We start from the raw sequence: 27,681 nt of genomic DNA on the forward strand, positions 1-27,681 counted from the left end.
AATTGATAAACCTATTTCTCCCAGATCAGGTCACTTTTCTGTTTACTGCCTGAACTGCCTGGCTCGGGTTTTTTATTGCCTCAGGCCAAGGTTTGGTGTGGGTTAAGAGGGTGGGATGTGCATAATCCCGCTGTGTGAGCATCTGTCTCCAAGCCTTGTGGTCAGAGCTTTGCCTTGTTGAGAGCAATGGCTCTCAGGATGTAAAGAACTCGGATCAGCATCTGCTCAGCCCAAGACCCTGTGAATCAGCTAATGCCTAGCAGGTACACTAATTAGGAAGGCACATGGTTGGTAAATTGACTGACTGCATTCAGCTTGTATCTGTCAGGGCTGCAGAATCATTTGGTAGATGCAAGGTCTGTTTCCTCTGAGCTGGACTGTAGTCATCCCCATCCCCACCAGAAAAGGGACAGGCATCAAGTGCAGGAAAGTGCAGATGATGGTTGCCATCTGCACCAAAAGAGCCTGAGCTGCTTTTGCACCACGGGAGCCTCAGGCAGACAGGTCTCATAAGGCTCAGCCTCAGTTTCCCTCAGGACACATCCTATGGACATGCCTTTCTAGGTGAAGAGAGACTGTCTGTTGAACTTGGGCTGGAAATCTCTCACTGAGTCCATTCCACTGGCTTGGGGTGGCTCTGGTGATAATCATGCAGTAAGACAGGTAACAGCACAAATATGACTGAGATCTCTCCTCACCCCCTGGCTGTCTTTGTGTCTTGCTGTTTACTCTGTCCCTTCCCTGCACTTGCAGCCTGCTCCAGGGTATGGTCTTGTAAATTGCTCAGGTGGTAACATCACCTTGGGGTGAGATGGAGATAAGAAGTCAACCAAAATTCCATGGCTTTGTACTTACTTAAACATGTGGAGGTAAGCTGGAAACTGAATCATCATGGCCCTCTGAAAGTCATGTCAGCACAAGTTATCATTTGCTCTGCAGGAAGATTCCTGGTCCTTGTTTTTTGTACCTCCTGAGCTGAAGGGATTGAGCAATGCTGAGCACTGGGAGTTATCCATGAGTGTGAACACTGCAGCCACACATGCTGCTCTCACGCCAGGGACAGTGAGTGGTGCAGGCTTTTAGAGACAGAATAATGGCTCTGACATAATTTTTATGGCAAAACCATGAAATAAGCTATAAAAAAGTACCAGCAATTTGGTAAGTGGAAGAGTGGGAAGTGAACATGTGACATTTATCTTACAGACTGATTCTCAAAGAGGCTAATGTCTGACAGCTAACTCTTTCTGGTTTATGTCTTTTGAAAAGGTTGGCCCAGCAGACAAATGCCTTCTCTAGACACATTTGAAGATTTTGAAGCCATCCCTTCCAGCATGGATGAACTCTCCAACTCTTCTGATTTGGAGGAAGAGACCAACCCTAACAATGTAATTGCTTTTTAAAATTACACTGCCCTTTCCCAGCACAACTTCCTCCTCTCTAAGGATCACAAAGTAACCTGCAAAGTTTGGGTTCATACCAGCCTTAAATCCATGGATGTGTGGGAATATAGAAGATGGAAATTTGATCTGGGGTGTTGGAAGATTATTACAAGACTTTTGTTGATCAGGATGAGGATCATAAAAAGTCACCCATTCTTGTAAGCTGTCACTTTTCTTGCTACAAAAGTGAGGGAAAACCCTGAGTCTTTAAAAAGTAATGTCAGACTTTTCCAGATAACTTCACCTGGTGTCACAAACCCAATTTTTATATCAGAATAATGGCTGGTGGGTTAAGCCTAAAGCCTAAATGCAGAGAATGGGTCTATCCAAATTTTGAGTAATATTTAACCTGGGCATGATAAAACACAATTCCCTACAGAAGAAATATCTACCATCTTGAAATGCCTAATTCAATACTTAACTAAAATGCCTTGCACAGTGTTCTTTCATCCATAGTGATTGTTTCTGGTGCCTTGTTTCATTCATTTCAGGGGAGCAATCTCTTCCGGGTCGAAGGCAGTTTTGACAGCTGTTTCCCAGATTCTCTTACTCTCGAGGATGGAGATTTAGTGCAGTTTGTGCAGGAAGGAGAGAATGGTCAATGGTGAGTATGGCAGAGAGACAGAACGGGACAGCTGGAACAGCCAGAACCTCCTGGAAAAGATGGAAATATAGGTTGGATATTAGGGAACAGTTTTTTAATGGAAAGAGTGATAAAGTTCTGGAATGGTCTGCCCGGGGAGGTGGTGGAGTCACCATCTCTGGCTGTGTTTTAAAAAACACTGGATGTGGCACTCAGTGCATGGTTTAGCTGAGGTCTTGGGGCATGGGCTGGACTTGATCTTGGAGGTCTCTTCCAACGCAGTGATTCTGTGATTCTGTATGGATACCTGTAGGACTGCCTTGGGTTCTCTGCCCTCTTCCTCAGTTCAGGAAATAATAGCCCAACATGCACCTCTAACACAACCCAGAGAAGGGCAATGTTGGAAAATTCACTGACTGTTCTCTGAGTTTCAGGTTAGTGAAGAAACTGGTCTCTGAGAAAAGCGACTGGGTTCCTTCCAGCATATTACAGCCAGCAGAGGGGGACAGTAACAACATAATTAAGAGCAGCAATGCAGGTAATAGAGAAAATGAGAAAATGTATTACTGATTTGTTTGTTTTCTTCTCCATACTAAAAAAGAATGTGATAGCAAAAAAATGTGATAAAAAGTGCCCTTCTGTATTGAAGTACTCACATGAGTGCATGTCTGTGCTGCAGTCTCTGGTGACATGGCTGAGCTAACCTGAAATTTGGTGCCTGAGTGTCAGAGCTAGTCAGGCACAGCAGCTTTCCTTGGCCTGGATTAATTGTTTTCCTCTTTCTGAGCAGAACTTGAATCTCCCATCCAACTTTTATGGCTACCAGTACTCAGGCTGCCTGCTTTTCAGCAAGCCCAAGTGTCTCATACACAGGGTGTGCCTGCAGGACAGCTTTGATCCTGGCATGGATAGTCTTTGGATGGAGACCAGCATCAGGGCTGTGCTTCTGGCCTAGGTTTGAAAACATTAAAATTTCATGAACCATTACTGCCTTCATCATATTTCACAGCTGGCTCCAAAAGCTGCAGGAAGGGCTGCTCTGGCAAGATTTCAGCCAAATCAGCACTAAAAGTCATGCAGTCACAGCTTTGGTTCTGACCTAACACCTAAACAGGTTGCACTGGAAAAGCTGAATCTGAGCAACTCTGTAGATCAAAGGTTTACAATTCAGACTAATATTTGTCCATCCTTAAATGTGATTTACCAAATGTGTCCTGCTTTTCTTCTGGTAGCAGAAGAAAGCAAAATCTGGCACAGCCATTCCCTGGGTATCTGCAATGGAGAGCTACCAGCACTTTATTCTGAGTTACTGATCTCTTTTGATTTTTTTGGTCAGTTTGTTTAAGTGGAGGAAATCCTTTTTTAACCTCAGGATTCTTTGCTGTGGTGTAAAGGGAGTTTGGTAATTGCTGCTCCTTCACCTCCACAGCAGGTCAGCCCTCTCCTCACCAGCCCAACAATGGCTCTCATCTCACTGGCATGTCCAGTGCTTCAAAAGAAAAACAAAGCCAGGCACACATTAGTTACACACCAAAAGAGCCTCCCTTGCCTTTTGTGAAGGAATTAGAAGAGCAGTAGAATTGTGGTTTTATGTTTTATTTTATTCCAGGCTTTTAACAAAGAACCTTGAGACTGTAGATGAAAAATCCTGTGGACATAGTGTGACACCTTGTAGTGACAATGCCCATGTCCTCCTTTTCAGACACGTACAACGATTCCTGCAGCACAGCCTCACTAGAGTCAGACACGAAGGAAAGTGAGGTGGCCAAAAGCTTCCCAGCAGAACAGAATGCTGGCAGCTGAACAGCAGGACCAGCCTTCCTCAGGACCTCGTCCACCTGTCTTTATTTTGGGTGGACACTGGATCAAAGTTGCCTTTCTCACAAGCTCTGAGGTTCATAATTCACTAAAATTTTATCAACATGAACAGATGAGAACTGTGCTGTCCACCTGGCAAGCTGGGAAAAACAAACTTGAAAGGAGCATTAAACATCCAGAAAACATCAAACCTACCTGCAGTATTAGAGGAGAAAAATGCTTCTTGCATTGATTATCAAACTGTTTCAGAAGATGTGGCCTAAATTAGGTCGACAGCAGAGCTGAAGAGTCTCTATGCACGCACCTTTTGGCAACTTTGCTTGAGCACCACATCACTGCAGAGGGGCACGTGGTGGTTTTGAGTCCTTGCTCCACCCTGGGGTCACCTGGAGGTTTTTCCATTTGCTTGCCTCTGGCTGTGCCTTCCCTGTCCTCCTTAATTCCAGCTGATACATCATCACAAATGTGCCCTTTTTGCTGTCAGTCAACACCAAAAACACTCCACTTGAGGGTGGCTGTGGAAAGGAGACTTCTGGCTGGGACCATCAGAGAGGCTCCGTGCAGCAGTGACGTGACTGTCCCCTCTGCGGTGGCCGGGAAGGCCCTGCTGCTCACAGCATTCCACAGCTGGCATGGTGCAGGTGGCAGCTCCTGCCTGGGAGGTGCAGGGCTAAGCAGGGAAGTAAAGACATGTAACAGCTACTGTGACAAAGAACACTGAACTCTTTTTACAGTCTAAGTCATTCCTCTGCCCCCTCTACAGTCTCTGGCTGCTGGATCACAACACTTTGCATTTGGTGCCGAGAATTCAGTTGAATGCCATTTACTGTCACATGTTTGAGTAGACTGCATGCTTTCCTTGTGTGCTGGGCTATGAGTAGATACATTTCACCCCCCTTATATATATATATAAGTATATTTGGAATATACTTAAGCATTGCAAATAGGCAGTGAGCATTAGATGCTCCAATGAGTGGATAAAGTGTTGTTGTTAAATACTTCTTTCCAGGACGTTTGATGAAAGGACTGTACCAAATCTCTGCCACATAAGGATGTAATGTATACTATAAAGTGATTACAGATGTTATGATTCCTATACAAGCCATTAGCTCATTTAGAGTAGCTGGTAAGGCATGAAGGCATTTTGATGGTAATTGGGTCTTAGGTCCCACAAAAGCTGCTAGTGCTGGCAAATACTGCTAGTGAAGATAAATAGCTAAACTAGCTATTTAAACTAGCTGCTAGTAAAAATAAATATTGACCAGGAGTTGCAAACAGGCAAATATCAATCTGGTAAAAATGAGCCCAGAAGAAGCTCAAGAGTGAATGAGTGGCTTTCACTCTTAGGGATGTTTTGTTTAACCCTTAGACTAGTGGTGCTTTATGTAAATAACAAAGGGCACTAAAAGCACTAGAAACGCAGATGAAGCAAACCAAAACCCACTCTTTAGTAACTGAGCCTCTGAGCAAAGCAGTAGTTGTGTGTATAATTTCTGCCCTCACCTTTGCAGGGACTCGAATGTTTTCCTTTGTGCCTCAGTGGAGGCTGGTGTGGCAAGTACCTTAGCGTGGGAGTCAGGATAGCTGTGGAGCAGGCAGATATTCCTGTTTGAGAAAAAGCTTTGGAGCAGGTAAAGGCTTAGTCAGATTTTTTTTTTTTTGCCTGTGCAAACTTACTGCTTGATTATAAGTTGCACTGTGGTGATTGATTCCCATGGCTCTTCTAACTTTCCATATCTAAACTCTGTGATTTTTGATATTTTCTGTTCAGGACTAAAGGACCTTTCTGGAAGCTATTTTTGTTCTACAGAGGTAGGAACTTGCCTGTTTGTGTTGGTCATTTACCTCAAAAGTAACATGTAGGCTCTCAGGAACACAAATCCTCTTGGTCTACTGTGGTTATCAGCATCTTGCAGGAAGACTTGATTCCTTTCAGTCCCCTAAAGAAATATGCAGCGACATTTTCTCATAGTGCAATTACTTTATGCTCTCTCTAAAATGAGTTCAGTCTGGTTTCTCTATTACTTTCAGTATTTTTTGCACAGGAACAGTGCTGCTGTCTACCCCTGCCCTAAGCATAGGAGAGGGAAGGGCTAGGGAGCTTTGATTGCACATTAGTGAGTATAGTAAGCTTTGCGTGCGGGAGAGAGGTGGGGAACGATTACTCTGAGTGTATGAAACTGCCAAACTGAAGATTTGTGACATTGCTGATGGATGGAAAGACAAAGGAGCAACCTTCTGGCTTTGCTGACGAGACAAAATGGGGTTTGATGACTTTTTGAGCTTTTTAAATAGTATGCAGGACAGTCTTTTAATTAGTGCATTTCTGTCAAACAAAGTGATAATTAAGGGAATGACTCTCCATGTACAGTCTAGAAGATGATTTGGTAAAGTCCAGCAAGACTAATGTGTATGTTAGGTTATGCTTATTCTGTCTGTCGGTCTTTGACACCATCCCATTCAGGTAGGTGGACCTAAAAATCATCATTTTCAAATAAGGATTTCATTTCAGTGTTGTTTGGAGATGCTATAGTGACCATTTAGAAGTCATTTAAAAGTAATGGTTGTGATGAAGATTTGTCTGTAGAAGACAGCAGATCCCAGGTAAATCCGTGCTGCAGCAGCCCTTGCTGCTGGCCCCATGCCTGGCTGTGCTCCCGGGCCTGGGCTGGTCACACCTGCCCTCCAGGCTGAGGGTTTGCCTGGGCTCTCCTCTCTCTGCTCTGCTGCTCTTCTGTGAAACTTCAGAAACTTCACATCCTCAAAACTGCCCTCAAAAGTGCTCACTCAGGTGTGGGTGGGCTGCAGAGTCCTCCCCTGGCACCAATGGCAAAGAGAGGTGGGCAGATGCACGACACACCAGTCTTGCTTTTAGTAAACCAGGCTAGAATAGAATCAGGCCTGATCCTTTCCTCTTACCTGGAAACCCCCCAGGTGGAGAGCCAGACCAGTGCTCGTTGTCTTGAACACAAACAGCTGCAGCCAAACCACATCTGAGCTCTGGCTTTCCTCGCCACCGACAGCAAAGCTCTGCGTGTGTCATATTCTGGTTGTGTGTGTGATGAGAAGCCATTTTATTATCTATGATTTTCTTAGAGTCTTGATATTTCAAACAGGATTGGGTATCAGAAAGGCCATGTGCTTCCTTTCCAAAAATACTCAAAGACTTCAAATATATATATATATATGTGATTAGAAATATATCAGAATACTAAGAAAAAAGATCCAAAATGTGTATTTCTTCTTGCAGCTGGACTGAAACAGCTGCTAAGATTTCCTCTCCCCAGCTGAGAATTGGTACAGTTTGTTTTCTTACATGATTTCCATGGTGTTGATAATGATGTATTTGTATATTGTGACTGATGAGAGATAATCAGACAGGGAAAGAGCACAGAATTACCTGTCCTTTTTTCCAGTCAATACAGAATGTATGAATTTATTACAAGAAAAAAAGTGTGCAAATGAACTTCCTGTAATTAGGCCATTCTGACCTGTGTAGAACCACACTTTGTTTGAAATTTATAAAAATTATAACTAGTACAAAACCCTGTGGTTGATGTGTCTATATGAAACAACAAGTAAAATGAGTTTTTTTTCCTAGTTGAAATAAATGAATTATCAGTAAAGGCACATTATCAGAGCTGAAAAAATCTACACATTTGTGCAATATAAGTTTAATTTGTCCAACACACGTGTCAAAAGGCAGAGTAGGGGTTTTTTTCTTTTACCTATTTCCCTTAGTCATGTTTTGAATCGCTGGGACTCTTAGGAGAGTGCAAAGGTTCACACAGACAGCTCAGAGGAAGTCGCAGACGACTTTATAATAGTTACTCCTGAGATATCTGCATGTCTTTGCCTAATAGTGTTCATTAGGGAGTGCTAATTGATCCAAATACAAGCTGTGGATGATGCAGAAAGGCAAGCAGATGAAAATGAGAATGTAGAAACACAGTGCAAATAGAGCAAGATAAACCGGACCTGATTTCATGCAGTATCCAGATTTCTGGGGGCAAACTTCACCTCACCTGACTCTTCAAGTCCTTGGTGTCACCATGTTCCTGCAGCTGATATTGGTATGAGGAAAAGAAGAATTAGGAGCACACCAGATGCCAGCGTGGGGCTGCTTTGCTCCCTGCCCAAGCAGGCGCCTGGCAGATGCCCAGAGCAGGAGCGAGTGATGCTCTCCTGCTGCCCATCCTGGCCCTGCAGCTGGCCCTTCCTGCAGGGCTCCTGCCCTGGGAGCTGTGCAGGAGCCCTTTGTGTGACAGAGGAGCCCTCTGTGTGACAGAGAAGCCCTTTGAGTGACAGGGGTGTTTAGATTGAGCCCTGACAGTGAGCCCCTGCCCATCCTTGGCCAGAGCAGGCCTGGGAGCAGCACTGGGCCAGGCAGCAAAGGAGGGTTCCCATGGGGCAAGAGCCCGTCTGGGACTCTGCTCAGCCGTGTCTTACTTTCAGCAGGTGCTCTCTGGAGATGGTCACATCTCTCCTTTCTGTGCCTTAACATAAAAGACAGAGTTTGGCCTTAAATAAAGAATTTTCTAAAGAACACAGGGGAGGCACTGATTTACAGGGTGTGACCCTCTGCTGGGGCACTGTGCACCAGGTTCTCAGAGAAGGAGGGCGATGCACGAAGCCTTCCCTGGCGCTGCAGAGCCCCAGGTCTCCTCCCAGCCAGCCCAGCAGTCATTTCTCTTTTCACTTTCTTTCCTAACCATCATTTATTTCCTTCTGCGCGAGTTTACAGGCGAGAGGCATCGCTCTCCCTCTCTCTCTCTCCACCTCCTTTCCAGCCATGTGACTGAGCACTCCCCGCATCAAGTGAAACTTTTCGGTCCGCAGGAAAGCTCGCTTTGCCCTGCACCGGCTCCGGGGGAAGCAGCGCCTCTCCCGCCCGCAGCCGCGCTGGCCATGGGGAGGAGCGCACGGCAGCTCATCTCGCTGACCCTCGCCTGCGGTGAGTAACAGCACCATTTCTACCTGGAAAACGGGGCATTATGTCAGTTTGGTTTCCTTGCAGTCAGGACAGCACCCAGAGTCAAAACGTTGGGCAGTTTTGTTGCTAACACTAAGGGTGCTTTCAGTAAAGTCCCACTGCTAAGAAATAACCGTACCTGCTGTTCATTGCAGCTGGTATGCCCTCAGTTTGACACACTTAGTGTATCAAACTATGTAGTGTAGTGGTATACAATTAGTTTGTGATGTTTTACTCTGTATTTTCCCTCGAACTCTTGTGGTGGCATAAACTCTGTGTGAAGGAGTCAGTTCAAAGCCTTGTTAGAAGCAGACTTTTTTGGCTTTGCTTTCCATAATTAAAAATAATTTCCAGACCTGCAGATCTAACTGAAAATCCTGAGTGAGACAAGCAGGAAAGAAAAAAACTAAGGAAGCATTGCTCGAGTCATTAATTTATCTGCACTGCAAGATGCAGAGCAGGATTAGGAAAGCAGGAGTGAGGCAGGGGCTTGGAGAAGACGGGCTGGGGCTTCTCTCAATGACAAACCCCATCAGAGTCACCATCTGATCCTTAATGCTGCTCTGTGAAAATCTGGGGAGCCATACACATGAAGGACATCTCCCAGTCATTGCTCAACACCTGCAGGAGCACCAAATTTGCCTGGTGAAGAGGACAACATGTGATTTAATCTGTTGAATGGCCAAGGGTTTGAGCTTGCTGTTGGGTGTGTTTTGCCATCGGCACATGGGGATCACACAGAGAACAACCCTGTCCCCCTCCCAGTCCATGGGCAGGGAAGGTGCCCAGGGACTTGACCACAAGCAGTTCCTGCTTTCCCATGCCTGCTTCATAGCCAAAGTCTGCTGAAATAGCCCCAAAACATATAGATGAAAGGGAGAGCAAGATCAGACTGAGAAGCAACACTAATAATTTAATGGTCAGCAATCACTTTTGACCAGAAAGAACTTGTTTCCTCTGTTCTTTACCCAATTTTGATATTTCCTTTAATAATTTGTTGTGATGTTTTATTAATGTCACAAACTCAAGTCTTTCTATGCAGACAGGGAATGAAACATTAGTGCAGAACAAAACTGCTGGGCAGCTGAACAGATGAGTGTGGTTAGATGAAAGGGGGATGAGTTTCTATCACACACCCCAGCACAGGCTGAGAAGTGGCACAGCCAGGCCATGGCACTGAGCACTCAGCTTCCCACTGTAACACCTGGGAGCAGAGCAGGGATGTTCCTTGTGACCAAAACGTGTCACCAAAGCATGAAAAAGGGATCTCCAGGCCCAGACTGGGAACAGTGAATTTCTGAGAACTGTGCTGGTCCATTTCTAGGAGTTTTGTTCTGGAGCATTGCAAAGAGGCTGTCAGGGCTCTGACACAGCCCTCAGCATCTGCTGCACACAATTTTGGTGCTGCAGTGAAACAAGGGGACTGCAGCCGCTTGCTCCGGGAAGATGCACCCCAGGGCACTTGTATCCCTCAAGCAAAATGTTGCTTGTATGAAGTTCTTAGTTGGCTTTGTGGGAGAAAAAAAGAAGGAAACTACTGGGGGGTGCAGAGCTGCCACTTCTTGTGTTTCTGTGGCCTGTTCTGTCCGGCTGGCAGGGCCACAAAAGGCTGTGCTGGGGGGGTCATGCTCTCAGCTGCTTTCTGAGCGGTGCCAGGCTCCCAGAGAGGAACATGGCCATGCTAAGGAGCCATGGAAGCCTTCCCAGCCTCAGCTGGAGGATAGGCCAGGGACCCCTTGGACCATCTGCCCCTTCACCCAGCAGGGCCACCAAACCACCGCCAGCAGCCACCCAAACACAGCCAGTGCCAATAGGTGCAGCTGGAGAGAGATCCCTGCCCATCCCTGGCAGCTGATGTGGCCAAAAGCCTTCTGGGGAGAGCAAGCCAATGGATTTAGCAGTGAGGCCATCATGCACTGGCAGAAGCCCCAAAATGCTTGGAGGAACAGTCTGGTAGTCACCCAGTGAGCAAGAGCCATGGGCCATTCCAAAGACATTTCTGGCTTTACCCCTCAGGTCACCCTGTCTGGCTGAATAATGAAAAATAATTGGGTTGAAATGACCTTTTGAGGAGTTTTATTTAAAAGCTATGGGTGGCATTCTAATGTCACTTCAAATGTATTTCTTTCTACATCTGGGTTACCTGGTCAGTAATCAAAACCAATCTGTGAACTGAAAACTAAGACCTACAGACAATTCAGGACTTGTGTAAATTTAAATATGGATTGTTTCACAGTCTTAGAGGGGAAGAAAGAGTGAAAATTGCAACTTCTTCTTTCTTGTTTTTATCATGCTGATACACTTGGATGCAGCTACCCATAACTGGTGCATGGCAACTGCTCTGGCTTTCCCCTGGCCCCACAGAAGGAGATCAGTCATCTGATTAACAGCTCTGCATCAGCTGTGGCAAAGCATAGGGGAAAGAGAGAAAATGAACTGAAGTAGCATATGAATTATGCATTTTTAGGTTCATTTTGAGAAAAATCACAATATTTTTGTGACAGTTTTTCAACTGTCTCAAGTTGCATTTTGATGGTAACACCTACAGTGGCAGCCAGGTGTGTTCTGTACAGCTCAGAGTGAAACCCAGGCAATTTTAGGAGTATGGAGTATTTTCATCTGCATTTCTGCTCTTCTCCAGGTTAACCATTTTTAAGGGAAAATTGTGGTAAGGGTTAAGAACTGTGCATCTGCTCTTGTTTCTTTGATTTTTATCTTGAATTTTATTCAAAACCCAGTAAGTTTTATTATTCTTACTTATCTGAAAATTATACTTACTGATCTGAAAACTCTTAGATTTTGTGAATTCAGCTATTATTGAAGATCTCTGTTCATGATGAGTGAAAATAAATAAATGAATAAATGGAAGACCTTGTGAGATTTCAGTCATTTCACTCTAAATGTGCCTCTGGCATTAATGTATCCTAAAATTCTAATCTCAGCAGCCTGCCTGCCATCAACTTTGACACCAATTCATGAGAAATTTCTTTGAAAGAACCAGTGTACAGTGAACTCAGACATGCTGAGGCATTCTCTGGAGCTCTACTGCTGGAATATGAGCTGTCTTGGACTTTTGGGTCCCTTCTGTCTCCAAACTGGAGAATTTATCTCTGTCCTCCCCCTAATTTAGGCAGCAAGGCATTTAAATACCTGTACCTTCATGTACATCAAAGAATTCACATACATCAGTGATTTATTTCTTTAACTCGACCTTGTCTTTCCAGAGTCTTGTTGCACACTCACAAAGACTCAAGCAAAAGAGTTGTGACATTCAAATATTCTACAATGTACTTTCCCACTTTTTGTTCATTTCTGTATTTACATTTAGGAGCCAGATTTTTTTTTTCACTTCTGCAAGGGAAACATTTCTGTGAATGTTATTAGGTGGAAGCGTAATTTTGGCGCTGTAACTATTTCCTGATGTGGTCCAAAATGCCCCTGGATGCTGCACCCTGTTTTTTTTTTTTCTCATTTCTGAAAGCCCATCATGTGGAGGGATGGTCTTTCTTTGGGTTCTTCCAGGAGGAAGAACCAGGGTTCAAGCTGACATGGCTACAACAAAATAAGTACCTGGAATTTCCCTGTTCCCAGACTGATTTCCCAGACTTGTGAATCACTGTAAGACCATGGCACTGCCCCACTTCCTTCACACACAGACATATCCCCATTCCCTACATTTTGGTGGTGAGAAACCAGCCCCTTTAGCTGCTACACCCACTTCATCTTCCTTAGACCTCAACAATCTGCTTCCAGTAAATCCTGCTGAACTACCTCCTGCAGGGAATTCCTGTGCTGCCTGGGGATTGTGCAAGGTCTGGTTCCTCAGAGTGTGGAGAGCTGGGAGGCAGTGTGCTCCCCAGGAATGGGAATACTCAGAGGTGTGGAACTCGGGGGAGTGGTGCCTAGCTGTGGATAGTCCTACAGGGTGCCTGCCTTCACTCTCCTATCATGACTGGAGCCAAATGAAGAGTGAAATTGTATCACTCATTTGATAACAAAGCCAGTGCAGGTATGTTGTGTTTATCAACATAAAAGTGAACTCTAAAGGTTTCTAGACTACTGACTTTAGTTTCTTTGCAGCATTTTCCTCCTGCTTTGCTGAAGTGGCCCTGGGGGTCGAACTGTCTCCAGAAACCACATCCTTCCACCAAATGGCTACTTCTGCTCAGCCGTTTTCCCTTTATCGTTCTTCGCACCATCAAAGCCCCACAGATCATTTTACCAGCACAGACCCTCTTCAAACAACACCCATGAGCTACAGAACAACTGAGCAGACAACGGAGCAGCTCCAGGCAACGTCAGCTGCAGGCCAGCACACGGCAGCCCAGGCAGGAGCAGGCACCGTATCCACAGCCCCCGCAGGCAGCCCCAGCACGGCCGGCCAGGCCGCGACCCCGGCCATGCCCTCGCTTACAGCTGCAGTCAAGAGCACAACCGCTGCCCCTGCGTCCTCCACCAGCCATGGCAGGGGACCACGCGTGACCACAGGAACTGCAGCAGTGGCCACCAACACCTCCCTGAAGACAGAGAGTACCCAGGGGGCAGCTGCCAGCATTGCCTCTGCAGCCACCAGCACGCAGAGACAAACACAAGCCACTGGTGGTCCAACAGCCACGGCCGTGACCAACACAACAGGCACCCCTGCAGGGACACAAACGGCCCCCACGTCCCCTGCCAGCACAGTGAGACCCCCTCCCACCCCAGAGCCCTCTGCCATCCCCACAGGCACCTACACCATTTCTGATGGCAACAGGACCTGCGTCAAAGCCGTCATGGGTCTGCAGCTGATGGCCCGAAACACACAACAGGTGAGGTGGAAGCTGAGCTTTGTAGTGAATTCATTCATTAGCTGGAGTTTATTCTTCCCCTTTCCAAGCCATTTTCTGAAATAGCTTCTATGATCAAAATAAGTGGTTTGCTGCCAGTCTAAGGCCCCTCATGCCACAGCATCCCAGCTGCTGCACTTTGGCCCGTGTGATGATGATGTCTAGGGGATGTAAAGGTGCTTTCTTACTTCAGTGGTACTTGTGCTGGGGCAAGGGATCAGCCTGCCGGGTTATTTGTGCTTCCCACAATGGGAGGTTAGTTAAAATCTGAACTGACTTCAGGTAAGAGCTTGACATTGTGAGTTACCATGAAAGCAAGAAATTGCCAGTTCACAGACTTGGATTTAGAGGTGGGCTGTCCTGATGCTGATGTATGGACATTTTAGGATCATGGGAACTGCCAGGTCCTGAAGAGCTGCTCCTCTCTCCCAGAAGTGATCCACTGAGAATGATTCAGCAAAAGATGCCATACAACCTGAAATGGCAATTGTGTCCCTCAGACTTAAGGTTTTGTTGCTTCCATTAATACACCATATGGAGCTACATCCTCAGGCTCTGGAGTTCTTATGCCATCCCTGTTACAAATGCGAATACTCATGTTTGATGTCTGAATATTTCTCACATAGGAAGAGTGACTAATGTTGGTAAAGGTAATTTTCATCCCATGTCCTGGCAGAAGCCAGGAAGGGAGCAGGATTCCCAACCTCACCAGACCACAGTGAGATGTTGATACTAACATAAGGTACTCCCTCTTCGTAAATTACCCCTCGTACTCACCTGACTCTGCCTGAATCATATCAGTTCACTGAATGAACAGAAACCAAATATTTTCTGCCAGTTTAATGCACTGGAACAGCTCAGTGATCTGTCAGACAACCACCAGTGCTGGTTTGTAAGTGGGGAACAATCCTGGCAGGCAGCAGTTTGGCTGCCACCACCACTGGCCTGTTCATTCAGCCATGCAGAGCCTGTCTGGGGGCATTAAAAGGGCAAATCTCTCCATGTTTTAAAGTTATTAAATCTCTGCATGTTTGCTTTCATTCATCAGCACCCCTGCAATGTCTCTTTTCTCTACAGGAAGAGATGGAATATCTGACTGTCAACCCCAATACCACAAAGATATCTGGAAGCTGTGGGATGGTGCAGTCTGAGCTGAACTTAACTTTTATTGGAGGATTTGTAAACATCACCTTTGTAAAGGTAATTGCTGCATTTGGAGGGAAGGAGTCTTTAGGACTGGAAAGCAAGAACAAAGCAAAGCTGCCTTTGATCCAGCCTGAGCTGTGGGAAAAGGCATTTTATCTATCTCTGTTCTTGTTTTCTATCTGTATGTAAGGCATGGTTACTCCTGTTCTTCCCAAAGGGCTAGAACCATAGAACCATACTTTAATTAATTCAGATTGGAAAATACCTCTGGAGGCTGCCTGGTGCAATGTCGTGCTCGCAGTACAACTGACTGCAGTGTTAAATCAGGTCTGTCTGAACTTTCCATTTGGAAGGGAAGGGTAAGCACATTACTCTGCCATCCTCTGACAGAAAGTGCCAGAGAGCAGTGTTAAAAGCTGCCCATCAAGCAGCACAAAGTCTAGGAACAGCCAAGCAAAATCTGAGTCTCTTTTTTACATAGGTAAAAGTCTCACGGTAGGGAAAGTCAGATCTGCTATTTGCACTGGAGTGGTACAGAGGGAAAGGGTTTGGGACTGGAGTCCCTGTGCAGGAACAAGGTGTGCTGGGAGCTCTGACTCTCACTGTCAAGTTGCTCTCAGCCATTTGTGTCCCCTGAAAGCCAGCTGGGGTTGTCAAATCCAAAGGACAGCCTGTGCAGTTTTAAGTGCCCAGGAACCATGACACATCCACAGCTGAAGGAGTCTAATTTCATCCAATTTCTGAGTGAAAAATTCCAAACAAGTGAACTGCAACAACTGAATTGTAGATAAGTGGCCTTAAAGTGCACCACACCAGGGAGACCTATAAACACTCACAGAAACTTGGGCAAGATGAGAGATCCTGCTTACACAGTGGGAAACTGAGCTTTGCTTTTGACATTGAATCTATTAATTCCACATTCCCCACTGGGGCCACATCACATGTAGGTGTGGCTTTAACAAACACAAGCCACCAAGAGTACTGCAGCTTTTACAAGCAGAGGAGAAAATCCCTGAGTGCAGCCATCCTCTTGCTAAATCAGGCATTTGCACATTTTGGGAGGCAGCACCATTTACCTGAAAGCTGTAAGAGCTGGGTGATGATGCCAGCAGAGGTAAAACAGAACTAACACTGTGTATAAAGTCATTAATGGGCAGGAACATGGCACAGGCTGGATCCCATCAAACTCTGGCAGGTGTAATGAACATCAAGGAGCTCCACAGCAGCTGAGAGCTGCATCTGGCCATCACTGCTGATCTGTCTCCTTCAATTAATCAAGGTGAATGTCAGTCTTGCAGCCTGGTTCCAAGCTCAAATTAGAAACAATTAAGAAAAGTACAAATGGTTAATCAGTTATTTTCATAGAAAGTCCAAGAGGGAACAGCAAATTATACCCCACATGTATCATTAATTCATGAACAGAGAAAATATTTTGATTAGTAGTCATCTTTATTTTAGCTTATGGCAAAAAGTTTTCTAAGAGCTAGAGAGGAAAAGTAAGGTAAAAAATGAAGGAGCTCTTTCAAAACAAAGGATCAGTTCAGACTCTGAGTGTTTGCTTTAAATGTGTGCTTCCTGCAACAAGAGGAGCATTTTTGGTGTTACAAGAATCCTTAGAGAAAGGCTGGAGATTCAAGTACTCACGAAAGCCCCCAGGTTGCAGCAGTGCTAAGGAGAGTGATGAGAACCTTTAGGAGGTGCTTGACCTGCCTTGCCCTGAAAAAAGTGGTTTTTGGCACGGCATTAGACAATGAACCCTCCACTTAAAGATAAGCCTCAAGAGCATAGCAGGGCTCAACTTGGACTGCTTTGAAATTCAAGTTAATAAGAAAACAGTTTGCTGCTGGCTTTTTGTGTTTGGTCCCCACAGCCTCTCTCAGTGCTTTGAAGCAGGAGCGCTCCAGCAGTGGCACTTGTGGCTGTCCCTGTGGGAGAGGAGCTGGCTCAGGCCCCGGGGCTGGGGTGGCAGAGGAGAGGGGCTGGTTCAGGGCTCACCACTCCAGTGGCCTCTGTGAAGGGCTTGAAAAAAGGAAGTTGTGTAACCAACCCACAAGATGTGAAGTAGGAGCAGGTGTTTTCCTCAAGCAAAGTTTTTAACCATGGCCAAACAGAACAAAGCACTGCCACACCATTTTTAAAGACATATTTATGTCTTTAAGTTGGAATGATGCTGAGAACCTCTTCTCTGGTGCATTTCTTTCTTCAATTTTCCCACTCCATCCTACAAGTGCGCAGGAGACCTTCATGCCATTTATCCACCAGCTGCACTCATGAATCCCTGTGTGCCCACGGCAGGAATTAAACAGGGCTGCTGCATGAGGCATCACATTTTACTCCAGCACTGCTACCAGGGAGAAGCTCCCAGGGCTGGCTCTCGCCCTGTGGCACTCCAGGGGACAGCAGTGTCCAGGCTGCACCAGGGTTTCAGGGCACACGCGGGCAGGACACCTGGCTGGAAATTTTGTTCTGTGCTGTTGCGCCAGGTGCTTTCCATGTCAGCAATCTTCCCACTATTGGTTACCACAAGTATCTGAGGAGTGCTCAGCTCGAGCAGTTTGTGTCAAATGAACCTGCATGGCCCTGTTTCATTGAACTGAACAGAATTGGTGATGCAGCTGAGATTTGGAAAAGAAAAATACATCCAAGACAGTTGGGTTCTTGGGTCTCAAAGGTGATGCTTTACAAAGTGTTGCTTTGGGAAATTCTTTATCACCATTTTGCTGAGGTAAGCTGTGTGTCTTTCCCCTGCAAGTATGAGCATGTGTTATAAAGATACATCTTCTTTTGCAGCAAGCTCCAAGTTACTCTGTCACTAAAATTGAGAGCAGAATACAGTTATCTTCTGAAGGTCAGTGTCTTAATTTCATCTCAAACTGTTCTGGGTGTGGGAGAAGCTTTCAGATCATTAAAACACTGGATTTTGCAAATATGTGTTTTATCAAGCTTTCAATGTGTCATTCACCTAAATCTTATGGTATAAAAATGGAAGAGAAGGGGCCTGGCTGCAGTTACATCACTATTAGTACATTTTCTTTTTGATCTCAAAAGTTTTCCCTGCCACACTCTTTCAGAATAGAGATTACTTCAAACCTTGCCTGCTTCTGTGAGAATTCTAACCCCCTCCTGCCAACTCAATTTGTTAAAATGTGATTTGAAGAAGCATCTGAAATTTTAGCCACTTTTTCAGACCTAAGCTCAGCTGAGCTGTCCATTGATAGTTAAAGCACTCATTTAAACATGTAAGAAGAGTAAGTGATAGTTTATGGATAACATGTCCATGCTTTAGTTACCTCTGGGACCATTCTACCTCAGGAAGATGTTGGTTCCGATGGAGTCAGTGTGGATTCTCATCTGTCTCTCTCTGGCCTCCAGGTATGATTTACTATGCAGCCCTAAATGAGAAGCTGTTCACAACAAAGCTGGGGAATTCCTTTAAGTGTGCCAGCAGGCAAATCTTCCCCTTGGAGAAGAACTTCCAGATCCTCTTTGTTCATATGCAGCTGCAGGCGTTTGACATTGTGGGTAATCAGTTTGGAAAAGGTGAGTAGAAGGATACTTTTCCTCCCTTTCTGGTGGCCTGATGGATGTAATTTGCTGAATTATACCCATACACATCCCATTGCTGTTTTCTCAACCTTTCCTGAGTCATTCCAATACAGTGCTAATACCTATGGAGGATGGAAAAATATCTTCCCCCCCTGCATTCAGTACCTTCTGTTTCACCTTCTCATTAAAAATGTTCAGCTCTACAGCCACAATTTTCTTCTTCATCCATTTTCTCCTGGAACAAGCAGAGGTGTGTTCACCATCAGTGCACTGCCAAAACCCCAATGTGCAAAGTTCATTTCCAGGTCACTGTTCTCAATATAGCCAGATTTTTAAAAGGCTCCTGATACTCACTCAGCTGCAGCAGCAAAACTGCCAGCAAATAAGGGATATTTGTGAATGCAAGATGATATTTTCAGAGCAGTTGTGTCTAGACATGATGAAATGTGCTCCTGAGGAGGAGCACAACTGGACCACTCCCAGCTTCAGAATTAAACATGATGCTCATCTCTTCAGTCTTTTCTTGGAGAAGAGCCACAAAGAGGCAATCAGGTATCGCAGTAAAAGACAAAGACCAGAGAGGGGGACTCAGTGGGACCTTGTGATCTCTTTCAAGTTGTCCATTTTCTCATTTCTGTGGCTTCCTCCCAGGGCATTTCCATGAACTCAGGCACACACAGGGGCTGAGCAGCTCTCCAGCCCTTCAGACGCAGCAATAAGACATTCTCTCTTCTGCCATTTGTATTTCTGCATGCTCACAAAATATTGCACTTGTATTTTTCTTTTTACTTTAGATCTGTCTTTTGACTCCGTTTGGCTCTCTTTGACCAATTCTTCTTCTGTTAGGTCACCATTTTGGTTACCTTTTCCATTCTAAAAGGAATATAATGGGAAACAGCATTTGGGACTTTTTAAAGACATGGTCCTTCTCCACACTGAGAATCCCATTTATGCACTCATTCTGTGGATAGTTTTTTCATGGAATAACAATGAGCTGGAAGAACTCATGGGATCCCATCTGGTCCCTGAATTCCCATTCAAATGTGTACAAGGAACGATATTACTTATGGGATTAGGTGTGGTCTCACCTCTAGGAGACACTCAGCTGAGAAAGATGCCCTGTGTCTCCCTCTCTGTCTCTCCAAGTCAGAATAATCTCTGCTAGTTAATACCATGTACAAATTTTAATTAGTTTTGCTTTTAATCAGAGAACTGAGAAAGCAGTTCCCACCTCTGAAATAATTCCCCTGTGGCCATAAAACAGTCATGAAACTGCGGTGTATTGGCTGCATGTGCAGATTCTGAAAAAGAAAATCCCCAGTGAAGGAATGACTAAACACATCATCAGCCTCCTCCCCTCGGGTGTCTCAAGACTGTTTCACTTCTGTTTCTCCTGATTTGCTTATCTTTAAAGGGGAAGAAAAAGAAAACATTAATGGTCACTGGTTTCAAGTTCCTTACAATTTTGTACAGATTACAGCAGTGTTATATCAATAGCTTGATCTGTTTGAGTCTAGAAATCTGTAAAAGAGCCTTCTGTACTTCACTGTATCAGAAACAATTTCTAGAGTTCATAGAGTTCATTCCTTCATTCCCAATGTTCCATCAAAGCAAAATGGCCAATTCAAACATCTCTGGCTTTTACAACGCTTAGATGCAAATACTTTTCAGCTCATTTAATAGCAGGTTACATTAACCAGACAGAGCTTTTAAAAGGCAACCTCTAATAGAATGCTGATGCCGCTGGCTTTGTGGCATTGCATCACCATCTGGATTAGAGCAGAAGAGGATCAGACTTTGGGAAGAGCCATGTGGAGGCTCTGGAGCTGTGACATGATGTCATGGACTCCACATGTTCTGTGGGCTCATTGCCCACTGACAGTGTAAAATTCCCATGGGGGAAAAGCCCAAGCCAAGCTACAACCTGTGCCAGCACAGTCATGGAATAAGAGTCCAGTTTTTTGTCTCAGAGTGTTGTCGAATCCTGCCTCAGAACAGTCCCAGGGAGTGAGGGGGCACAGGGTGTTGGATCTCCCTCGTATCCTGGCTGTAAACTGGATTGCTGCTGAGCTGGGATCTGCTGTGGGGTTTAGCTGCGGGGTTTAGCTGACCACATTGCCCTGCTTAGAGAACAGTTTGCTTGGCAGTTGCCACTCACAGCAGCATGACAGAGGTCCGTCTTTCCCTGAGCCCAAGGAAGATCATTCCTGTAGATCTGATGGAAAATGTAGGTCCAATCCAAATTTGGGATAACACATTAGTGGTCATTCCCAGACATTGCCTTCACTCCCAGGACTACACTTGTATTGGGAATTTGAGGCTGATCCTGCCATTGTTACTGGGTAAATTTTCCATTTCTGTCAGTGGCCCACATGGTGCAATCTCTCCATAGGAAAGATGCCAATTTACTTCAGTCTAGAAGTTCACTTTAAGGTAATAAGTTTCTGTTTAATCAGAGAATGATTTGAATATTCATTTGGTTAGGAACTGGGTGAGGAAGGCAGAATTTGCCCTCCCTGTAGCTAAGAGGTATGTTTGGAGTGATATCTTTGGATGGTCCTTCAAAGAAATGATTTGTGTCTGATATCATCATATGTACAACAAAATTGCAAAGGTACTGCTAAAGCAACTCCCTGGACTATGTCCAAGGCTTCTTCCTTCCCAATCTCTGGATGTTCTGAGTTAGCCACCATTATCTACAAATACTCTGAATTTAACAGAGAGAAAATTAGAATTTGATTTTTCTTAGAAAACACTGACTTAACAAGGATCCCTCCTGCACTAGTGATGTGCTGGACTATGGGCTTCCGTCTCTGGCCTGATCCTCTTCCCAGGGAAGAAGCAATCAGATGTCACACAGGAGCAGTGTTTGACCATGCAGGATGTCTTGCTCTTTATTTTCAGGCTGGCACTTTATTGTGATAGTTTATTGTGAGGAGTATTGTGATGCTCCCCACCTGCTTTTGGGAAGAAAGCCCCTGCTGTGTGTGTGCTGAGTGGTGAAACAATTCCTGCAGATGTGAGGGAGAAGAGCCACTCTCCAGGGAAGCACAGAGCTACTGCAGAAGGGGCAAGGATGGTTTTCTTAAGGCTCACCACAGATAAAAAGTGTAGTAAGTATAGCTAGGAAAAAGAAAGAAAAAGAAATCAAAGTTTTGAGAATTTCAGGCTTGTATTTGCCAACTTTACTGGAATAGAGATGTACAGATTAGGAGTATGGTGTTCTGCTGTAACATTCTCTGATCTCTTTTTCCTTTCAGAAGAAGAATGTTTTCTTGATAGAAATAGCAAACTAGCTCCCATTGCAGTGTGCCTGAGTCTCCTGGGATTGTTTGTCATTGTGTTTGCCACCTTCCTGATCTCCAGGAGGAAGCCACACAGAGGATATGAACGCATCTGAGGTGCCCTTGTGCTTCCAAGTGTGTGCAGCAAGCAGAGAAGTCACAGGAGTTTTTTGCTTCTGCCTGGCAGTCCCCCTGCCCTGAAGCTACATTTTTAAGTGAGATGACACCGTGTGTTTACAGCTAATGAATGTTTCTGGAAGGAGTTCTTTTAAGGTGGGAAGGAGAGAACTCACACCTTCTGCTTTAGGATATTCTTAGCATCTAATTTAGATGTAGTCCAAAATGAGGAGCCTCAATTCTCTCTGTTGTCAACAAAGGAGGTCATTCAGATCACCTAAGCCAGATTCCTAAAAATAGCTTAAAGAAAACAGTATCACTAACCCCCAGAACACCCATCAGGTTTGTTAATGATGGTGTTTAGATTTATCAAAAGATGTAAGTGTGGTGAATAAACCAGAGGCCCACAGCTACAGACAACCCTGCTAAATGAGAGCTCACTGAAAGCTTTTTTCAGAACATGGCGTGTGCCAAAATCTTAGGGCAATTATCAGTGTGACTCCACTCACAAACAAGTTCTCACCAGTCCTACAGACAGTTACACTTCCTAACCTCCTGGGGTTCTCCCACTAAGCCCTTTGCAAAGACAGAGTGGTAATTGTGACTCTTACCCTGGAGCTGAATACGTTCCTGGTCTTGTGAGAGCTCAGGAATCCCCCACATGCTGTTCAGACATGAACTTGTCACAGTGACCACACTGAGCCCAGCAAATGTCCTCTCCTGGGGCAACAGGGCAGTCTCTTAATCCAGAAAGATGCCACACTCACTGGAAATGCCTGGGATTAAGTGGCCACCACTGGGGCCCCTGCAGGAGGCCATGAGAAATGGAAATCCACTGGTGCTGTATGGTCAAGGTTTCAGTGGGAAATAAAAGCTTGCACAGGCCTTGGACAAACTCTGCCCAAAAGTTAGTATTCTCCAGTGTGCTCGCAGCTGAGCAGCTGGATTTTCAAATGGAAATAATTTGGAGTCACTTTAAACCACACTGATACACTCTGTAGTCTATTTCCTGCTGAACCAATGATGAAGGCATTGAGAATTGTAATTGTGTTTGAGATTTAAGTCCAGCTCATGTTCTTTGTTGTAACAAGGAAAAGTTCATTGTCACAAAAGATTTACACGTGCAGAAATGTCCACATACACACACGTGCACATGCCACACAACATGCTCACTGAAGCAAATAACATCAAGATGCTAAGAAATTATGCACAAAAACATTTGCAAAAGAGAAGATAATATTCAACAAGAGAATACTTCCTCCAAGGAGTTAGGCTAATGGCTTAACTTTTACTAGCAAAAGCTTGGCCTGGAAAAGGACAGTGGAATGGCACTCATTAAACAAAAGGTCATAGGCAAAAATGCCTTGACAGTTTACTCTGTATCTAAACAAAATGGAAATGCTGGGAGATAATTTAATTTCTATGAATGATGGCCCAAATCCTGCGCAGTTATTAATGGTGATGAAATGTCACTGGATTTTCACTGCATAAAATTGATGGTTATGTCATATCAGAAATTCCTTTAAGTATTTTAAAAATAGTTGTGACATTTTACTAGTACTTCACCATTGAAAGTTTACTTATTTAAAGGAAGAAAAAAAAGAAATTCTTCCATTCTAAGAATTAATTAGAGATGTTGGTCTGTGTGAAGCAGGAAACATGGCCATACTGCTCTATAATCAGTATAATATGTAGCTGTGGAAGTAATTACCATTCTCTAGAAATGTTCCCTTTGAGTCAGAATGAACTAATAAATAAGAAAGATAAAGACAATTTTGAAGCACTTTTGCACTTGGAGAAACATCAGAACCAGCTGTGAGCACAAGAACAGCTGAATGCATTTATAAGATAAAACAGCACAAGAAACAGGATGCCAAATTTTCAAGCCTTGAATACAGACACCATGATTTGGACTGTATTCAGTTGAATACTCAAATTAAAATGTAAGTATTTCAATTATTCTTTTGCAAAGGGCTCCAGCACTGTTCATAATGCTTGGTGGGCTTTATTGAGCTCATTTTCCCTTCCTCTTCCCCCCCTTAGCAGACAAGCAGCCACTGGACTCAGACCTTGGGCCTCTAATTCTCAGGGTTACTTAATACTATGAATCTGTTGCTTAGAAAGCAGATTTTTATGCTCAATTAAAGCATTCACCTTTTTTTAAAAAAAATTACATGTCTGGGAGGAAAGGTAAATAGATTAAGAACTTCCATTTCAAAATGAGCCTGTGCTTGCAGTGGGGATGTCACTGTCCCAGCCTGCTACATGTGGCCATTTTAACAAAAGCTGCCTAAAAAGCTCAGCACACGGTCTGGCCCTAAGCTGTTCTGCTCAGGGATCAGACATCTTTCCCTTGTCAAAGCTGAGTCCAATTTCACATGTTCTTTGGATTGCTGGATTGTGTGATCTGTGTTACTTTTACTGACATGGATATAGCATTTGTTCCTTCTGTTCTGAAAATTTGCTTTATGTTAATAGTCAGTCTTTTTAAAAAGTCTGATATGAGCATGAGGACAGAAAAGAGTTACTAATGAATGCTAATTCTGTGATTACTAATGTGACACCTGGCATTTTTACTAGTGATGCACAAATAATGTTTTCCCCCATAGTTGTTTTTTTTTTTTTTCTTTCTACAGTGAATCAATGTGTGGGTACTGAACAATGTTTGGATTCAGATTTATCTTATTTGTTCTTATGCTTTTTCTTGGCTGTTTTTTGTTTGCTATTTTTATAAAGCTGCATTCTGCCATTTGTACATGAATGATACTCTGAGCTTGCTCTAAGTGGCACTGGTGAAGCGCACGTGGTGCTAACCAATGAAACTATTGGATGCTCCCAGGAAATGCTGCCAACATGCAGCAAAATTAATCCAATGGAGTTAGTGCTTTACAGCAGTAGAGTATCCATTGGAGAAATCCTTACTGCATCAGGAGATCCCAGCCTTGAAGTGCAACCCTTCTTCCAGTTGCGGCCCAAGCTGCATCCCATCACCTCCATCCCTGATCCCGAAACCCAGCCAGCCTGCAGCAGGGATGTGTCAGCATAGCAGGGAGTGTTGCCTCTCCACATTTAATGCTGAATTAGAGTCAGGCAGCCCCCAGCTCCTCCCTGAGCTGCCATGTGCAGCTCTGAAAGCTGATGCCCATGTTTATTTTCTGCCAGAATATAGGAATATATTTAGCTGGTACTTTTTTATCTAATGGAGTGGCTTTGAGGTCTCCCTCTGACTGGGAAGACTCGATAGGGTAATTCCTCTTGGTGTTGCCAGACTTGCTGTTTTAAATGTCTTGTCTGAGGAAGTATCTTGAGCAAAAAGTCCCTAAAAGAACACCATACAAAAGGAGGATATTTGGTAAACTGCTTGCACACTAGGTGGGCCATAATGGTCATACTGTGGGGCAGCAGGGCAATTTTGTCTGCTGTGGGAGGAGACAAGGCTGCAGCTGGGTCCCAGAGTGACTCAGCAACCCCAGCCCACCTCTATCCCCACCTGCAGGCTCAGACCAACCCAGCCCTGAACCAGAAGGTGCTGAGCAGGGTGATGTGATGCACTGATGATGTGATGCATCCACCAAGGAAGCAAAGCTTACCTTCTGTGCAAGCATGTGCTGGTCAGGAGGCTGTGGGGCCCTCACAGGGACTAGGAGGTGAGCACATCCCCACATCCTAATGGCTCCCTGGTGCTCTGCTGCAGCTCCCATCCCAGACCATCCCCTGTGGTCTCTGCACACCCAAGACAAAATGAGGGTATCCCAGAAACACAGTGATGTCACACACAGACAAGTCACTGAGGAGTTTAAAAAGCAGGGTTTAATTTCTTTCAGTCCTTTCTGTTCTCTGATGGACAAGCACAAATTGAGAAACAGCTGTTAATTCAGTTGAAAGAGGAAGGGAGATTACATTGGCATCTTGAGTATCTGAACATGGCTTGGCTGATCACCTCTAGCTTGCTCTAATGTATGGCTGCTAAAAATAACTTGCTATGAGGAGTAAGATATGCTCTTTATTTTTCTATTATTGGTGTTTCTGTAATAAAGGCTGTATTTAATCACTGGAGTGTGCAATGATTTTATTTCTGAAATGGCTGAGTCTCACATGTTGTGCTCTTCATGAAGCAGAGGTTGTTAGATGGGCTGCAGGAAAGCAGAAGACATGGTAAAGATGGGGGAGGAAAAACAATCTCTCTGCTGCCAGCAGCTGATTGAGGAACTTGGCTGTTGGAGAAGTGCCAGTGAGGGCAGCAGTGAGGCTGTAACTTCCCTCAGGGATAAAATACCAGAATTATGCTTCACTTCATTTCTGGTGTCAGTGCACATCCCTAGATGATGGATAATTTAATGTTACAAGGTGAAAACTTTGCAAGTCCCTTAATTGTCCTTCACAAGAAAAGCAGGGCTGCCTGGAGAGCAGGGGCAGCTTGCTCTGCCCTTTGGCACTTGCTTGGAGTGGTACAATGTTAAATTTGGTGCCAGGCTTGCACCTATTTAGTGGCAAGATTCCTTACTTATTCATGTTTTAGAAGCTGGGCTGGTAAATACTCACTTTTGTGTGTGAAGTGGGCCCTCAAAGGCTGCTGGTGTTTCAAAATTCTTTCTTGACAAGGTTTAGTGGCAGATGGAGGAAAAGTCAACTATTTTACTTAAAGGCAAAAAATCCCCATCTATGAGTCACACCCTGGACTGTCCCAGAGGCACAAAGGTTTGGAATTCATTGAAGAAACCTTTGCATCAGAAAAATCAAAAGAAAAAAGGAGGTGTATTTTTTAAGCATAAATTTGAACAAAATAACAAGCACGAGAAGAGAAATATTCCTATGGAGTTAACCCTTTGTGACTGAGGTGACAACTACACTTTTTTCCTCACATCCAGGGCTGTGGCCATTGCATGCCAACAAGGCAGGGGAATGTGGGTCTGAAGTGTATCTGCCACAGCAACATTACACTGCTGGGCTTTCATCAGCATCTTCCCCAGCTAGGCACAAAATGTCACAAAACATATGTTTCTCTTTTTTCTGTGAGCCTTATTGCCTGTGGAATTGGTAGATCCCAAGTACTTTATGAAATTAAAAACTAATTGACTCAGATTCTTACTTAGCTCTTTGTTCACAATTTTAGATAGGAGTAGGTGCATTTCCAACATGCAGAAACAAAATAAATGTCTGTTGGGAAAAAGGAAGGTGTTCAATGTGAGTCAGGATATCTGTGTTTATTAGAGACAGAGATCTTGATTATGAATCTCAGTTTTACTGAGGCTTTCCTATATCACAAAAATGTTTGAAGACTATGAATCATGAGACCAGACAATGTTTAACCTCATTTTACCAAGGAATGGCTTTTTTGTCATCAGGTCAAGGAAAATGAGTTCATATTTCACATCACATTTTTCACAACCTGATCATGGAAAAAAAGTTGTTTGAGCAAACTACTCAAAACTATTAATCAAAGCAGCTTTCAAATATGCCCAGCTTCTACAATAAAATTTAAAAAAAATGTTGCCAACCCAACCTATCCACTACATTGGTAGGTTCACCTGAGTGCTTCTGACTATGAATGTGCACATCAAACATATTACTGGGGTCACTGAGGAAATTGTTATTTCTGCATTTAAGCTTTATTACACTGTACTTTCAAACATTTTCATGTATAGTCTGGTGATCTCTCTTGACTTTGCAAGCCCTAAAGGTTCTGCTGGCAGGATGCCTTCACCAAGAGCAGATTTGCAATGTAAATGAGTTTGCCACTTCCATTAGTTCTAATAGAACGAAAAGCCTCCTCTGCCACCTCTGATTTATGTACTGTAAAATATCTGCAGATCTCCCCAATGTCCAACAGTTAAACTACAGAAAACGCTGCCATCTTGTGTTTAGAGACAAAAACATGACCTTTTAAAAATCTGGATTAGGAAAGGCAAAAGTAGGATCTACATTGTCAGCATCTTATGTTGAAGAAGAT

At 44.3% G+C, this 27,681-nt stretch overlaps 2 protein-coding genes across 11 annotated transcripts in view; both read left to right on the forward strand.

The window, feature by feature from the left end:
• The window catches only part of MCF2L2 (MCF.2 cell line derived transforming sequence-like 2), a 155,445-nt gene extending 148,060 nt beyond the window's left edge, over positions 1-7,385 (forward strand). For 8 of the 9 annotated variants that reach the window (XM_038146503.1, XM_038146500.1, XM_038146502.1 and 5 more), the window contains 4 exons: positions 1,267-1,385; positions 1,931-2,043; positions 2,457-2,560; positions 3,725-7,385. In XM_038146503.1, coding sequence (XP_038002431.1) covers positions 1,267-1,385; positions 1,931-2,043; positions 2,457-2,560; positions 3,725-3,825 — 437 coding nt within the window. In that variant the 3' untranslated portion in view covers positions 3,826-7,385. Of the gene's footprint in view, positions 1-1,266; positions 1,386-1,930; positions 2,044-2,456; positions 2,561-3,631 lie in introns of all 9 variants that reach the window. The other variant, XM_038146504.1, reaches the window with a different exon arrangement.
• A 1,223-nt stretch (positions 7,386-8,608) lies between these two features.
• On the forward strand, positions 8,609-25,782 carry LAMP3 (lysosomal associated membrane protein 3). Of its 2 annotated transcripts, none has more exons than XM_038146510.1 (6): positions 8,609-8,794; positions 12,893-13,620; positions 14,716-14,838; positions 17,575-17,632; positions 18,157-18,324; positions 21,591-25,782. In XM_038146510.1, the coding sequence occupies exons 1-6, from the start codon at positions 8,749-8,751 to the stop codon at positions 21,728-21,730; spliced, it is 1,263 nt and encodes a 420-aa protein (XP_038002438.1). In that variant the 5' UTR covers positions 8,609-8,748; the 3' UTR covers positions 21,731-25,782. The 2 variants fall into 2 exon arrangements, with proteins under 2 accessions (XP_038002438.1, XP_038002440.1); XM_038146512.1 differs by lacking the exon at positions 8,609-8,794 and adding an exon at positions 12,221-12,821.
• The last annotated feature ends 1,899 nt before the right edge of the window (positions 25,783-27,681 follow it).

This window comes from Motacilla alba, chromosome 9 (assembly GCF_015832195.1).
Source record: "Motacilla alba alba isolate MOTALB_02 chromosome 9, Motacilla_alba_V1.0_pri, whole genome shotgun sequence".
Classification (NCBI taxonomy): Eukaryota; Metazoa; Chordata; class Aves; order Passeriformes; family Motacillidae; genus Motacilla; species Motacilla alba.

What these genes read in the sequence shown, in the direction of transcription:
- LAMP3 (XM_038146510.1), top strand. Translation starts at nt 8,749, where the DNA reads ATGGGGAGGAGCGCACGGCAGCTCATCTCGCTGACCCTCGCCTGCG. An exon ending in AATACAGTTATCTTCTGAAG is followed by an intron (nt 17,633 to 18,156) that starts GTCAGTGTCTTA and finishes TCTGGCCTCCAG; the next exon opens with GTATGATTTACTATGCAGCC. An exon ending in GGGTAATCAGTTTGGAAAAG is followed by an intron (nt 18,325 to 21,590) that starts GTGAGTAGAAGG and finishes TTTTCCTTTCAG; the next exon opens with AAGAAGAATGTTTTCTTGAT.